The 15,997-nt window shown below is 36.9% G+C and overlaps 1 protein-coding gene and 1 long non-coding RNA gene across 2 annotated transcripts in view; one reads left to right on the forward strand and one right to left on the reverse strand.

Moving 5' to 3' along the window:
• Positions 1-15,997, reverse strand: part of hmcn2 (hemicentin 2) — an 85,280-nt gene that overhangs the window by 51,551 nt on the left and 17,732 nt on the right. The window contains exons 13-22 of the mRNA XM_084390370.1: positions 15,814-15,941; positions 13,535-13,648; positions 12,473-12,631; positions 10,868-11,062; positions 6,093-6,188; positions 5,881-6,008; positions 5,630-5,774; positions 4,327-4,439; positions 3,633-3,792; positions 3,378-3,537 (exon numbers count right to left, since the gene is read on the reverse strand). Coding sequence (XP_084246496.1) covers positions 3,378-3,537; positions 3,633-3,792; positions 4,327-4,439; positions 5,630-5,774; positions 5,881-6,008; positions 6,093-6,188; positions 10,868-11,062; positions 12,473-12,631; positions 13,535-13,648; positions 15,814-15,941 — 1,398 coding nt within the window. The remainder of the gene's footprint in view (positions 1-3,377; positions 3,538-3,632; positions 3,793-4,326; positions 4,440-5,629; positions 5,775-5,880; positions 6,009-6,092; positions 6,189-10,867; positions 11,063-12,472; positions 12,632-13,534; positions 13,649-15,813; positions 15,942-15,997) is intronic.
• LOC311279104 lies at positions 1,975-4,891 on the forward strand. The gene is made up of 3 exons (XR_014625523.1): positions 1,975-2,064; positions 3,381-3,557; positions 3,646-4,891. It is a non-coding gene; the product is annotated as an uncharacterized lncRNA (long non-coding RNA).

The following is a 15,997-nucleotide window of genomic DNA, read 5'->3' on the forward strand; positions in this document are numbered from 1 at the left end:
CCCTGACATCCCCACAGCCACCCGATTCTAGATTAAACACACTTTCCACACATAATCTTCTTTCCTGTGTGGCAGATGTCTCTGGAGTGGCGTGTTATTCTCGTCAGGCAGACTGAGACGTTGACATGCTGTTTTATGAGACAGGAAGCTCCTGGAGACTCAAACATTATGCAGGCTACACTTCTTCCTATGTGACTATCACTCAAAACACACACACACACACACACACACACACACACACACACATACATATTCACAGGTCTGATACCTTGTCTTACCAGGAACAGTGCCTTAATGTTCCAGTAATTCCCAACTTTTACAGACAGACCCTATTACCTAATCCTAAAGCTGTCATCCATTCATCCTTGCAATACCTGTCTACTGCATCCCTCTGACTATTGCCATCAACATTCTTCAGCTCTATCTAAAAAAACCAGCACGCTCTAATTCTGATCCCTACACCTCTAGCCCCACTGTAATCATCAGTTTACTGTTTCGGAAATACATAAACTTCGACGTAATGAACTTTACATCTGTTTTCCATTCAACCCCAAGTGATTTTAAACCTTGCACCTCTAACGATTGACCTTCATGATGACTGGAGTTAAAAAAAAAACTTTTCTCCAACACGTGCTCTTACAGGTTTTTGGTCAGATCTTAATTTGATAAAGCTGAAACCATTAAAGGAATAATCTGGACACAATACTTAAGGTGTGATCACATAAGTAAATGTCAGCAAAATTTTGCATGCAAAATTTTCTATTGTTAACAGTGTAGGGATGTAGCTCACAAATAAGTTACTTTCCAACCAAGATGCTTTCTGTTGTTCAAAGAGGAAAAAATCATGTGACCAACTTGAAACTGTTGAAAAATCTGCATGGGGAACTTTTCGCCCTGACGCAAAAGTCCAGATTGCAGCTAGAATGACAATATTTCGCCAGCAAAATTTCAATGAGCAATGGTAAATGTGACATTATTTAAGTTTAAAAGGTTCAGTCAAGGGCATTAAGTGATTTTTTTTGCAATGAGTCTGTTGTTTGATTAACATTAAAATCAGAGAGAGTAGTATATTGGGTAGAATATTAGGCTGCTGTTAATTAAGACATAATGCACAGATCCAATACTGATAATGTACACCTCACACATACATGTAAAGCTTAGCAGGCAATGAAATGATATCTGCGTTAAACTTATTTAACTCAATTACAGGTGAATGTAATCATACAATTTACTAGCCATTGGCTAATTAAAGACTTTTTTAGTCCCCTCTCGTGAAATTTGGTCCCATACGCGAGTGATTTACTCGCATTGTAGAGGGTTGTGTCTATTTGTGTCTTTTATGTTTGTGAATTGAATCATATGTGATTCTGCAAAATTGCCCTGTGAAAGGACAATAAAGATTTACTCACTCGTGTATTGTTTGAGCTGTAAAGCTGTTTATAGGGTTAGTTCACCCAAATATTTCTTCGGAACACAAATGAAGATCTTTTTAATGAAATCTGAGAGCTTTCTGTCCCTCCATTAACAGCCTACACAAAAACCACTTTTAAGCCCCAGAAAGTAAAAGTAAAGACATCATTGAAGTAATCCATGTGACTCCAGTATTTTAACCTCAGTTTTATGTCTTAATCCACTTTATTTATAAAATATTAATCTCTGACATGTCATCCTTTTAAATGATTGTTTTAGGGTTTACATTTATGTAATCAAGGGAACAAAGTTGTAAAATTGGATATTGTCACAAGGATGAAGAGGATGAAGATGGTCAACAGGATTATAAAACAAACAAGGTTTTATTAAACTAGATACTAGAAGGTAGCAAACATAATGTGTAACGACAAACAACAACCGACAATTAAAGACTGAACACAGAGGAACTAAATACACAGAGGTATCGAACTAAATGATGTGCAGCTGTGGTGGAAGATTAGTGTTCATGGGAACAGATAAATGGCGGGAAACAAAGACAAAGAAACTTGACTGATGACAACAAACTGGAAGTCCATGAAAATAAAGATAAGTGAGTCCAGATAACCGTGACTGATATAAACTTGCACAGAAAAGGTTAGGATGTGTTTTTTTCTCACTAAAATTATGTTAACATGCATATTGTTTATGTCTTATGTCTATACTAATGAAACAGTGAGTACTTTGTAATGTTATGAGTGCCTCATATAACCCAGATTTTTGTAACCCAAATGCTGTTGATTAAACTAAACTTGTATTGAACCCGAAATATTCCTTTAAAAGCAGGCAAAATGTCAACTGTAGCTAGTATAAGACAGTCATATTTCCATTTATTTTCCTATGTTACATCATTGTACTTCTGTATACAATTAAAAACACTCCAACACTCTCAAACATGAAATGCTGAGACAAGATGCTTGCAGATGAATTGGTTTTAACTTAAGCCAAATAAATGCAAAGCATCAGTCCATCAGGGTGAAATCTAATGTGTCTCCTTTGTAACAGAGCACCAGTGGCTCTTGTTGAAGCCTAGCTGGCTCTTGCTCTTGTCCAGGGGAGTTAGAATGAGGTAAGAGAAGTCAGCTGGGGTGAATTTTGACACAGCTGAAGCCTTTTATAGATGGCTACATCACCACATCAGGGCCCATTTTTTTCTCAGCAAGAAAACTTCATCACTCATCAGGACACATTTTGCCATTTATTATGTAGTATAACACTGCTCTAAAAGCAAATACCGTGCAAACGATTTCGGTTAAAAATACCACATCATTTTTGGCTTTGTGAACTGGGTTTTGTGACATTGTCAAGAGTTAGAAACACAATTAAGGAGCACTTCCACCACATTTGGCCTTTAGCCTTTCAGCATGTTATCTAGTTTTTTGGTGCAAATCTTTAAATAAAATATTAGGACATACAGAAAAGCAGGCAGCTTTGTGTCCAAACTGTGTCAGAATTGTTTAACATTTCCTTTCACAATTTTGTACCTAAATATTTTTTTTCTATTATTACACACTTTGGGTAATAATTTGAGTAAATGATGACAGAATTTTCTTTTTTGGGTGAACTATTCCTTTAATTAATTTTATTGTATGGACAGTAAGTAATAAGAAAGTCATACAGGTTTGAAAGGAGGGTGAATAAATCATGTCAGAATTAAACTGTTTTGATTAACTATTTAGGGTGAATGTTTAGGCAGATCAATGAAACTTTTTAACTAATTTTAATATGAGTCAAATGTGACAAGTGAGCACAGTATTTCAGGACAATAGGTGGGTTAAATGAGAAAATGTGGAAAAAATACACTACAGCTCAAAAGTTTGGAGTCTATAATAAGTCTGAATGTTATAATTACCTTTGTCAATTAATGTAATGAATATGGTGTGTGACAGGATTGGTTATTATGATCTTACCAGGCCGTGACAGGAGGTATGGGCTGCCCATTTCTGCTCCAAGTCACCAGAGGTGTAGGACTTCCATGAACTTCACATGGAAGGATGACTTCTGATCCAACCTCAGCTGCCATTTTAACCGTCGCCTTTGACCCATCAACACCAACAATTCGTGGTTTGCCTATCGAAATGAGAGACTCGGTTAGAAAATCCTTAAAAAGCTATTTGTTTTTGAGTAAATCATCAAAAATGACGTATATTCATGAGATTCCTCACTGTTAACACTCAGATGCATCTCTCTGCTGGTGTAGCCCACTGCACTGGTGGCGGTGCAGATATAGACTCCTGCATCTTCTGCCCTGGGACTGGGGATGTACAGACTCCCATCAGCTGCCTCAAGAGGTGCTGATACAGGCCTGTTAGAGGGATCTCGACCCTGGGGAGAGAAGGATATGGCAGATAACCTGAACACCTCGAAACAAGCATGCCGGTCTGAAGGGAAGATTGGAATGCACATCCTGTCCAAAACCTTTGAAGCGGCTTCTCAGGTTACCAGGAATCAGGCATTCCTCATGCATATCCCCCATCCCCTTTTTGCTCTGAAACAAGATGGCTTTAGCAGACCTTCTTTCATGTGACCAGAATAGCAATTTACATGCCTACAGTGGATACTGCGGACAATACACTCCCAATCTATCGTGTTGTGAAACAACGGTGGAAAACTTAACTTTCCATGACAGGGGCAGGCGGACGTGAGCTTACATCCGTTTGAAAGGCAATTGGGAAAGCAATGCATCAAGGACGAATGGGCTGCATCAGCATTTCTCCTGCTTCCATTAGGCTAAATTATTCCAGCTAACTGTTTCACACAATGCAATCAGTTACTATCTGTCACTGCTGGGATGGTGACACAGCCAGAAGCACTATTACTGAAAATAGGGGCCACAGTAAAGTGATCAGGGTGATGTACCTTGGACCAGACGATGGTGGGTTTGGGGATGCCACTTGGTTCACAGGACAGGGAGATGGGTGTGCCCTCGTTGGCTGTGTAGTGAAGGGGACCAGCCTTGATATCAGGAGGGGCTGGAAAAGTAGGTCAGAATAGCAGCTGTTCACAAGGCCTTAACAACCAGCGGTTCACAATTAGAACTTCGCCAAAGATACTTCACAAGGAATCCAGCTTATCACTTCTAAATATGAAACTCTAATATTAGCACCTATTTCAGCTTCATTAGGGACCACATGAGTTACTGTAATGCAAAAAATTCTTAATGTGTTTTTGTTTTCCAGTAAAAATAAAAACTTGCTTAAGATGGGACTGGTTTAGCCATAAATAAATAGAATATATAAAGCTGTAAATGTATGTATATTCATCTGAACTCTGCAACAATTTTTTTTTTTTATTAACCAGTATTTTTGTATGTTTTTCAATAAAAATATTTAAAAGAATTTGTTTTCAGAGAATACATACTTAATTGTATTATGTATAAACCTCAATGATGTTTTTACTTTTATGCTTAAAACCTGCCAGTGGGAAAATAAAATAATAAAAAACAATTTATTCTCTTCTAAGTTTATTATGTTACACATTTTTGTTTCTCAATTAAATGTTATATATATATATATATATATATATATATATATATATATATATATATATATATATATACATATACATATATACATTTACTGGTAAACAGACAAATTTGCTGATTTAAGGATACGTTTGGTAAGCACTCATTTGTATTTCTTTCTTTCTTTTATATATATGTTTGAATCAATTCCCTTGAATCAGCGTCTGTCTGATTTAAATCTTTATGATTATTATTTCAATAATATGAATTATTAACTAGGTTTTCAATTGTGAATTTCTCAAGTATGCTTTTGCACCTTCAATGAGAATTATTATTATAGAATATATTTATTATATGAATTGTTATATAGAACAGTGTTATCAACAGTTTTTTGTCATGAAAAATAAAAAAACCTAAACCTTTGACAAATTTTTTTTGTTCAGTTGTAAATATTATTATTATTAATTAAAGTATCTAAGCATTAAGTAGTTAAACTACAAATTACTTGGGATTATTTGAAACTGATGTATTGTTTCTTTTAATCTCTGAAAAAAGCACATTACTGCATAAAGCTGTGCATCGTTCTTCCTCTGTTATTTCATTCCTGTCTTGTTATCACCACGCTGTTCACTAAATCTGGACAGTGAAAACAAATAAAAATCAATTATACTCAATTATAAAAATGCCCTGCCCACTAACATTGAACTTCCACTGTGACCGTAATATTGGCTGATCCTGCTACATTGATAGCGGTGCACACGTATGTCCCCGCATCATCAGGTACAGTCCTGTCCACATGTAGACTGCCGTCACTCCTTAGAAAGACTCTTCCACCAACACGCACCTAGAGACAGGATGATCATACAATAAAAACATAAGCATGAACACAACACATACATTTTCCGGTAATTTCGACTTCGCTCCTAAGAAGCGTCTCTCTCGTTACTCACTTGTTTTCCATTGTGCATCCAGACTCTCTCAGGAAGAGGAATTCCATCTAATAACATACAGGGAAGGTTCAAAGGCTGACCGGTCATCGCTGTGACAGCTGGTGCACCTTGAACTAATAACGGTGGTTCTGTAAACAGGACAGATAATTACAGTGAGACTTTATGGTCAGATTATTTGTGATGTTGATGAGAAGAACAACACATTTCCATACCTAAGCCAGTAACAGTGACTCTGGTTAGTGCCTTGATGGATCCAAACTGGTTTTTGGCCTCGCAAACATAAACACCTTCATCATCAACCCAAACACCTGGAGGGATCAGAGCAATGCTGATTAGAACATAAAATACTCTTTTGTAATGGATCTCATAATAAACATCTAATTTCATACTTTAGTCATTACCAAACCATTAAGCTTAATTACGGCTTAATTATGTGAAAGAGATGTGATATCAGTAATCAGCTCACATATGGATGTGTTTGTGTGTTTTTGTTTTTAGTAATAGTTTTACTTCATTAATAAAGTGTCATCTTGACCTAGTATCAAAGAATAAAAACAACACAAAACAATCAGTCAACAATGTTACTAGTTTAACAAAACACACAAATAATAAGCCACAACCTATAATATTTTACTCACTCATGACAACTCATTTTGAAATCATATGTTATTTTACAGATAAAGCCGCTCATTTGTAAGAGAGACGCACAGTATATACAGTAACTATCAGTTGTCTTCTGATATTAGAGATTTATCAAGGGATAAGGTAGTAACCAATAACAAAATTGATACTTAAATTATGGATGCACATTTTCCCAATTTTAAACCATTGATCATTTAACACTCATTTTAATATATATATATATATACACAAAGTAACATAATTAACAACAAACAATAAAACATTATAATTATTATTATTTAATTTAATCTTTTTATAATCTTATAAAATATTTTGATTACATTTAATTTGATTTATTTTATAATTTATAGTATTAAGAACATTATTATTACATTTAATTATTATTATTTTTACATTGAGGTCAAAATCTAACATTCACTTAAATATAATTATACAATTAACAATAAACAACAGTGATAAAAATCATTATTATTACATGAATTTCTTTAGAATATGTCTTACATTTTATAATTATAATATTAAAAACATTATTATTAAATTTAATTCTTTTTAAAATTATTTCATTATTAATTTAATTAATTATTTTCATGTTATAGCATATGAATGATAAACTGCATTCTTCTTTTGTATAAATATATTAAAAATAAAACACTAAAAACTAAAACCAACTGATATTCATTCTGAGACTAATATTATACAAATATTACATGTGTTTTTAAATTACTATCAAATGTAATAACTGTTAATTATTAATCTTTAGCAAGTCTCAAAATGAGCATCAACTGTATGTATTTTTAATGTATTTATACAAAATAAATGTATTCAGGGAACCTGGTTAAAAATTCAGTCATCTGCCATTTATCAGTCATCTGCCATAACATGAAAATAATTATGGAATTTTAAAATTGGCGCATTCCTAATTTTATTTCACGACAGTTTTCTACCTTATGGTTCTATAAAAATTAATGTTACAGATGATGTCTTGAATTTAAAAGTGGTAGCCATCTATTATGATTAATGCTTGATGATGACACACATTTGCAAGCTTGTTAGAGATATTAACCATTTGAGTTTTTAGATTTGTTCCAAAACTCGTTCAACTCTTGCCGCTGTTGGGAATTTTGGACTAAACAGAGAATTTATGGCATTGTTGATTTGCTTCTATTTACAACCCAGCTATTAATTCCATTGTGATGACAGTTCTGACTTCATCTGTTATCCACTCTTGTTTGAGACCACTACGCACACACTTTATATACAGCTTATTTGAAACAACAAAACTGTTGTAATGAATATTGTGCAACACTTTGCATGTGTGAAATTTACACAATAGTCATTTGCACACAGTGGTAGCTGCTGAAATAGTTTTATAAATCACTGTTACATGTGGCATTACATTTGTTTGCAAGTATGTGTGTGTTATGTGTATACGCAGTGCTATGTGAGTGAATGATCTCAAGTTTTCAGGCCTAACGCACACACTCTCAAAGACAGACAGGAACAGCCCAGCTAACAGGGAACATTCTCAGAACTTTGGCAAATGTTCTGGTAAGGTTCTCTTAAAGTTATGAACAAACATTCTTCCAGTAACATTAATTGAATGCTTGTTCAAAGTTACCTATCTGTCAGTCACTTTGCTGTTGTGTTAAGACTGACATTAGGAGTCACTCTTGGGAGCCCCAAACACCTCTGACTTATTTAAAAAGGCCAATGAAGCAAGTAGAACTTTCATGCCAGCCACTTCCCGGACATCCGGGTATAAAAAGAGGCTGGCGTGCTCCACTCATTCAGATTTGTTCTTTGGAGCTGAAGCATCGCATCTCTCAAGCTGAGAGAAGTGAATCCATTCGCATCCACATGCTGCTGGATCAAAGAGCACACATAAGTGCAAGGAGCTCCCCTGGGTGCTTCAGTGGTGGTCTAAAAGAGGCAATTTCCTTGCAAAAAGAGCAACTTCCTCTGAAAGAGCTACATGGAGGATCGCGTCATTGTAAAGATGTCGTTCCGTCCGTGTTCTTCTGGGGGTTGTCAATTTCTCTCTCCCTCAGATGGCCACGATTGCTGTTTTCAGTGTCTGGGCCGTGCTCACATTGAGACAGCATTTCAGAATCAGAATCTGAAAGAGCTTTTTTGCGAAGGAATAGGAATACACAAGGAATTTTTCTTGGTACTGAAGCTTCCGGTGCACATATACAAATACAACAAGAAATATAGTAATAAAAATTCTAAGAATAAAAATATAAAAATAGTATAAAAGTATAAAAGTATAAAGTCACAGTTGGGTTTAGTCAGAATAGACATTTACAGATTATGAACATATTTACAGTATTTTGAATAGTATGAATAAATATAAATATGAATATCACCTGAGTTTAGAAGATATTGCACTTAAATATTAGTAGCATTATTTGTAGCATTTTGCTCTCATTGGTCCTTCTACCCTTGGGTATGAGGCCGTGGTGGTGAGCACTGAGGGCGATATGCTGGTTACAATGGGAGAGTTTCTGGCAGGTGAATTCCATGGGCCTCGTTCCTCAGCATGTTCGTGTCTTCCGGTCGAGTTTCTGGATGAGTTAGGAGGTTCCACCCTGAGGCTGAACTTAATATCTCATTTGGGGCTCGAGAGGAAGATGAGCAGTCAATCTCAGCATCGGAGGGTGGGCTTATGCCTTCCGAGGTGAATGACTCGCCTGGGCTTCCACCCTGGGGTGTGATAACCCAATCTGAGGCTGACGTCAAGATGGCAGCCATGATTGGCCTGGTGGCCAAGAGCATCTGGCTTGAGTTGGACTCCTCCTCCCTGCTTGTAGTTGGATGATTGGTTCCTGGGGTCGGAGGACAAAAAAGGTCATCTTCGACTGAAGGGACCAATTCCCATTGTGAGGACAAGTCCCCTGAGAATGGGAGACTCTGGGTCACTTACCCTGAGCATTGGAAGGTTGCAAGATAGTGTGAGTGCACTTGCTACTTGGCAAGCAAGAGCCTGCCTGCCTGCATCTGCACCGCCAAAACTCGTAACACAGTTCAGCTGGTTGTTGAGTTTACTATAGGGACCCTTAAGTCCCGGGTATACTTTAATTTCTTCACGCACAGCTTTCAAAGTATACTTAACCGCGGATGAGCGCAGATGGCCGAGTTCGACACATGCGCAGTGCAATTGATTTTTTTATACTCTACAAGACATCGGAGGGCAGCACTGAGAAGAAAATAATTCCACCATTGGAAGTATTGCAAACAAACCATTGCAAACCATTCTACCGCTGCAAACAATGTTAAGAAGAAACAACAAGAGAATAAACGCTCATTAAGCTCGCCGTCAATTTGTAATGTTTTGCTCTTTCCGCACTCTTTTTCGATGACTGCACAGTACTGTGTGTATTGCTCCTTTTATACCTGTATGTCCGGGGGAGTGGCTGGCGGGCGAATTCTACTTGCTAATTCTCAATGGTCTTTTCTGAATACGTCAGAGGTGTTTGGGGCTCTCAAGAGCGACCCCTAGTGTCAGGCTCAACACAACGTCTCGTCCCCTCCATCAAAGAACAGAGGTTACAACAGTAACCGAGACATTATCTGGTCTTTAATAATGTTCTCAAAATGTAAATATAAAAACATTATTTATACATCGTTTGTGAAAGCTTTTCTGAAACGTTTTAGTTGTTATTTTTAATCGTACTACTCGTGTTAGAATGTTCAGAGAACATTCAAAATTAACGTTCCCATAATATTAGCAAAATAAACTAAATAGAATGTTCCCTTAACATACGCATTTCCAAGAGAAAACGTTTTTTAAAAGATTTTTACATTCAGAGAACTTTCAGAAAAAACATATTCATGACTTAACGACAGCGTTGGCAAAACGTTCTTAGAACACATTTTTTTATTTACTCCGACTGCTTTTAGTAACCTGGTTAGCTAACAACAAACAAACTGCTCAGTGCTAATACTATAGCAGCCTTCCAATAAAAACATTATAGCCTATAAACATTTAGAGCTACTTTGTCCATATGCAGCTCCCTGTTCTGCCAGAAGCTCCGGCTCAGGCTCAAGAGGCCTGCGGTTTGACTTTTTACCCCACCCAACCCCTGAAGGGGCCTAGGGTGAGGAGACCTTCTCTCAGCCCACTCTCTAAGAGAGGAAGCTCTCAGCTGTACTGTTTCTATTTGTTCTATCGCAGCAGTTGGTTTCAGACCCACCTCCCCTACGTGTCAACACCTAAAATAACATCTTCATTATTCTCCTGTGGGTGGACCATGTCCGTTAGATCCTCGCGTTTGGTATCTGGGAGGGATTGTGCTAGCAGACGACCTCGCAAAACATCTATTCAAAGATAGATATAGAAACTCACTCTGGATCTGAAGGGCACCAGAAGGCAGTTGAGAGGTGCCGACGTGGCCAGATGATTTGCCAAAAATGTTGCGTCCGTCCTGGCGTCTCCATGTCAGAGAAGGTGTGGGAAAACCGCGGACGATGCAAGGTAGAGTAATGTCATCACCCACGGCAGCCGTTATGTCCACGGGGGACTCGACGAACGTAGGAGCAGCTGCAAAAATAAAAAAGCAAGCCATCAAAACAAAACAAAATATATTGTAACATTCTGTTTGCTAAAAGAGGACAAAATGTATTGTAACATACAATAAATAATGTTCAGCTCTCCTTCTTTGCAATGTATATATGTTCAAGAATAGCTTTTTCTAGTGTTTTTCTAGGGAGTGTTTCTTCACCTCTGCCACTATTTTTTGTAAAGCTGCTTTGAAGTTATATTTATTATGAAAGATGATATACATAATAAATTAATTGGAAATGTTCGTCTTTTAGTGTAATATTAGGAAGTAAAAAATATGCTTTAAATTTAACAAAGAAAATATTTTCAATTTAAATAATATGTTTTGACTTTAGTACAAATAATATTTAAATAATATTTAAATCATTTGTTAAGCCAAAAGTAATTTCATGTTTTGTGTTTTGCATGCACGGTATAAATGGGTTGTTATGCATAACTGTCTTTTTTTTCGTGAGGGAGATATAATCATATTTCGGGTGCCTTAGCATTAGAAAGTGTGAAAACTCCTGAATTATAGAACAAAGTGAAAATATGCAGATGAAAAAAATGCGCTTTACAACCAACATTCCACTGAACAAATTTATTTCCAACATATTTGAATTTTTTCCACACACATTATATGTAGGATAGTAATTATGACTTAAAGCTGAAGTGTGTCATTTTTACGATGTTAAAACATTTTCTTCCATTCCAGTTTAATATGCAGAAATAACTTTAACTATGACATCTGTAGGTTGATTCTCCCAAAAAGTTGAAAATACATTGCTCTGTTTATTTGCCAATGGTGTGAGTTTGGGAGCGAGACTGACCAATGGAAGTCTGACCAGTGGCAGAAAGAGTGAGTGTTCTGGGAACTGCATCATTATTCAACCAAAATTTCTATCATTATTTGTTCAATTACAATTAATGATGCTAGTGGCACATAAATGACACATTTTACTTTTAAGGCAAGTTCTATACAAAGTTATGGTCCCTGTTCTGGATCATTCAAGCATACTCATAAACTGGCCATGAGCTACTTAGAGTCTAAGAATGCTGTCAGGAGCTGTTAAAAGTCCTGTAAAAAAAAAAAACCCAAATATCAAGTTGAAACCAAATTTCGCTCTCCAAATTTCACACGCTATAACAGAGAGGGGGAACATTTCCTCTTGCGGTTAAGAAGCCCATGGGCTTATGGGTGTGCTCTGCTTAAAATCAGATAGCTCTGTCCAAGGTTTTTGATTCATGCTATGAACTACATGTGTTTCAAAGGTTTGGAAAAGCAATAGAAATACTGCGACATTGAGCTCAATAAATAAAAGCCCACATAAAATGAAACTGTTCCGTATAAACTGTACAGTAATATTTATATAGTATAAGCATGTAATGCAGATGAGGTCTTGTTCTCACCTCCCACCTGCAGTATGACCACAGCAGAGGTGGACCCGGCAATGTTTGAGGCCACACAGGTATACTCTCCAGAATCCAGTTCCTGAACCCCACGGATCCGCAGCGTTCCACGATGGACATCCTGCTCTGCAAATGGAACTGTTCCCAGATCCAGATCCCCTGAAGACGGATGGTGCAAGAATCAAAGAAAACATACGCCGTTGCTGTAACAACCCACTACACCTAATGCAATATCCCAAACAGACTCTAAAACTCAGTCTCTTAACCATGAAGAAATAATATCATGTTGCATTTTCTTTATGCTGATGAATCTTTAATACGTTTCATTTGGTTAAAGTTTGACACATTGTTGTTATAAAATTTTATTTTGTCAGCTACATTTTTATGACAGTTTAGTTAAAAAATACTTTTAAAAATGAATAAATTTGGCAAAAATGATCATTTTCATCAAAAAACAACAACAAAATTTTTAAAAGATGTGAGGTGTCTTGAGGGTCCATGTATTATCCTTAGGCAGGATGCACACTGTGCAATTTATAATAGTCCTTTACGATTGTTTCTTGTCAGACTGTACGAACACGATAATCGCTGTAAGATCTGAGTTGTCATTAATGTCAGACTGTACGACAGTCAAGACGCGCTAAAAATGGACGCATGCAAGAAAACCTGTCTGGAGTTTTACATCAATCAATAACACGTTCGGTGACAGTGAGCTGCATTATATGCGGGATTGAAATGGTGGCTACAAATAAATCTCTAACGTTAATTTTGGTCATGGCTTGTCTTGAAAAACGAAGACGATTTGACGGTCGTCATAGGAGAAGTCACACTGCAGGACTGTGAGTAAAATCTTCTGACACTGCCAGAATTTCGTCTGAGGTAAAAAATTTATCGCAACGGCCATTAATCGGCTGTCGGTGAACATGTCAAACTAACGATCAAAGACTTCAGATTTTAGCCTAGGATAAGAGGAATCTTTTAGGATTTGCTAAATTTGTCTCAGACGGCAAAATCGTGGCCAAAATCGCACAGTGTGCACCTGGCTTTAGGGGCAGTGTTTACCTTTTTGCCATTTTACAGATGGAAGAGGAGTACCAGAGGCCCGACATTCTAGAATGGCATCTTCACCAGCAACGACCATCACCACCTGCTGTACCACTGAGATGCTCGGAGGCTCTGAGACAACAAAAAGAGAGAAAGGAATTAAACCTAGCATTGTGTGCTGTACTTTATGTCATTTTTTTATTACCACACATAAATTGTTTCTACTTCCTGACAGATTTCATTTGAAAATCTGTCTATGGTTATGTTCAGAATAACAGAATACTAGCTAACTACTGAATATGTTACATTTTTGTCACATGACCCCATCACATCACCCCATCAAAAACATTTTGTATTTTTAATCTAATGATAAAAAATTAAACATTAAAAGGAAAAATGTCAAAAAATTGGGCAGTCTAACCAAATAATGAGTCAAGAAAAAGACTCAAAACTGACATTACTTCTGGTTCATCTATTAAACTTGTCTTTCTTCCTTTAAAAAAACAAAACAAATTAATACTTTTATTTAGCAAGGATGCATTAAATTGATCAAAAATTACACATTTATAATGTTACAAAAGATAGTTTTTTTTAAAAGATAGTAAAAAAAAAAACGTTCTACTATTTCTGAAGAATCATGAGACAGTGAAGAATAGAGTAATGGCTGCTGAAAAGTAAGCTTTCCCAACACATACATAAATGATGAATGAGTGAATGAAAGAATGAATGAATGAATGAATGAAAGAATGAATGGACAGATGAATGAATGAATGAATGAATGGATGGATGGATGGATGGATGGATGGATGAATGTATGAATGAATGAATGAATGAATGAATGCATGAATGAATAAATTAACTACATATACTATATACAAACTAAAATACAGTAGTCAACATTTGAAGTGGATCAAAAAAGTACAGTAACTACAGTAAACTGCCTAAGTGTTCACCCCCTTAACTACAGTAACTGCCTAAGTGTTCACCCCCTTAACTACAGTAACTGCATAAGTGTTCACTCCCCTGAACTACAGTAACTGCATAAGTGTTCACCCCCTGAGCTACAGTAACTGCATAAGTGTTCACCCCCTTAACTACAGTAACTGCATAAGTGTTCACCCCCTTAACTACAGTAACTGCCTAAGTGTTCACCCCCTGAGCTACAGTAACTGCATAAGTGTTCACCCCCTTAACTACAGTAACTGCATAAGTGTTCACCCCCTTAACTACAGTAACTGCCTAAGTGTTCAGCCTGAACTACAGTAACTGCATAAGTGTTCACCCCCTTAACTACAGTAACTGCCTAAGTGTTCAGCCTGAACTACAGTAACTGCATAAGTGTTCACCCCCTGAACTACAGTAACTGCATAAGTGTTCACCCCCTGAGCTACAATAACTGCATAAGTGTTCACCCCCTTAACTACAGTAACTGCATACGTGTTCACCCCCTTAACTACAGTAACTGCATATGTGTTCACCCCCTTAACTACAGTAACTGCATAAGTGTTCACCCCCTTAACTACAGTAACTGCCTAAGTGTTCACCCCCTGAGCTACAGTAACTGCATAAGTGTTCACCCCCTTAACTACAGTAACTGCATAAGTGTTCACCCCCTTAACTACAGTAACTGCCTAAGTGTTCAGCCTGAACTACAGTAACTGCATAAGTGTTCACCCCCTTAACTACAGTAACTGCCTAAGTGTTCACCCCCTGAGCTACAGTAACTGCATAAGTGTTCACCCCCTTAACTACAGTAACTGCATAAGTGTTCACCCCCTTAACTAAGGTAACTGCCTAAGTGTTCAGCCTGAACTACAGTAACTGCATAAGTGTTCACCCCCTGAGCTACAGTAACTGCATAAGTGTTCACCCCCCTGTACTACAGTAACTGCATAAGTGTTCACTCCCCATCAAAGAACGGGTATTGTTCAAAATTCATGTATAACTTTGATGAAAGGTTTTGATCCACTTCAAATGTTGACTACTGCATATATACTGCATATAGTTGAGCTGAGTTGAGTTGAGTATGCCATTTGACTTAAGTATGACAATCTGTGGCTTGAAAAAATTCCACGGAAAGAATTGAGTGCTAAACAGTTTAACAGGAGCAGCTATAGAACATTTTGGTATATTGCATTTGATATGCCTGCCAACACCTAAAATCTCATTTCATTTTAATGCATGTCTCTATAAAAGTTATTGTCAGTCAGTTATATGTTCCATCTCTAACTCAGTATTATATAAGAATGATTTACTACGTGCACTCATTTCATCAACAGAGCCACTGACTCCAGCACCTGCATAACTGACGGTAACAGACTGAGATGCAGTGCCAGCCTCATTGGTGGCCAGGCACGTATAGTTCCCAGCATCCTCAGGGACAGCTCCTCTGATTTTCAGCATGCCAGACTCAGAGATGCTCAATCTGAAAGCACAGCCAGTGTTATATTAACCAAAGACTGCTGATGTAATGATTATATT

This window comes from Rutilus rutilus (assembly GCF_951802725.1).
Source record: "Rutilus rutilus genome assembly, chromosome: 19".
NCBI lineage: Eukaryota > Metazoa > Chordata > Actinopteri > Cypriniformes > Leuciscidae > Rutilus > Rutilus rutilus.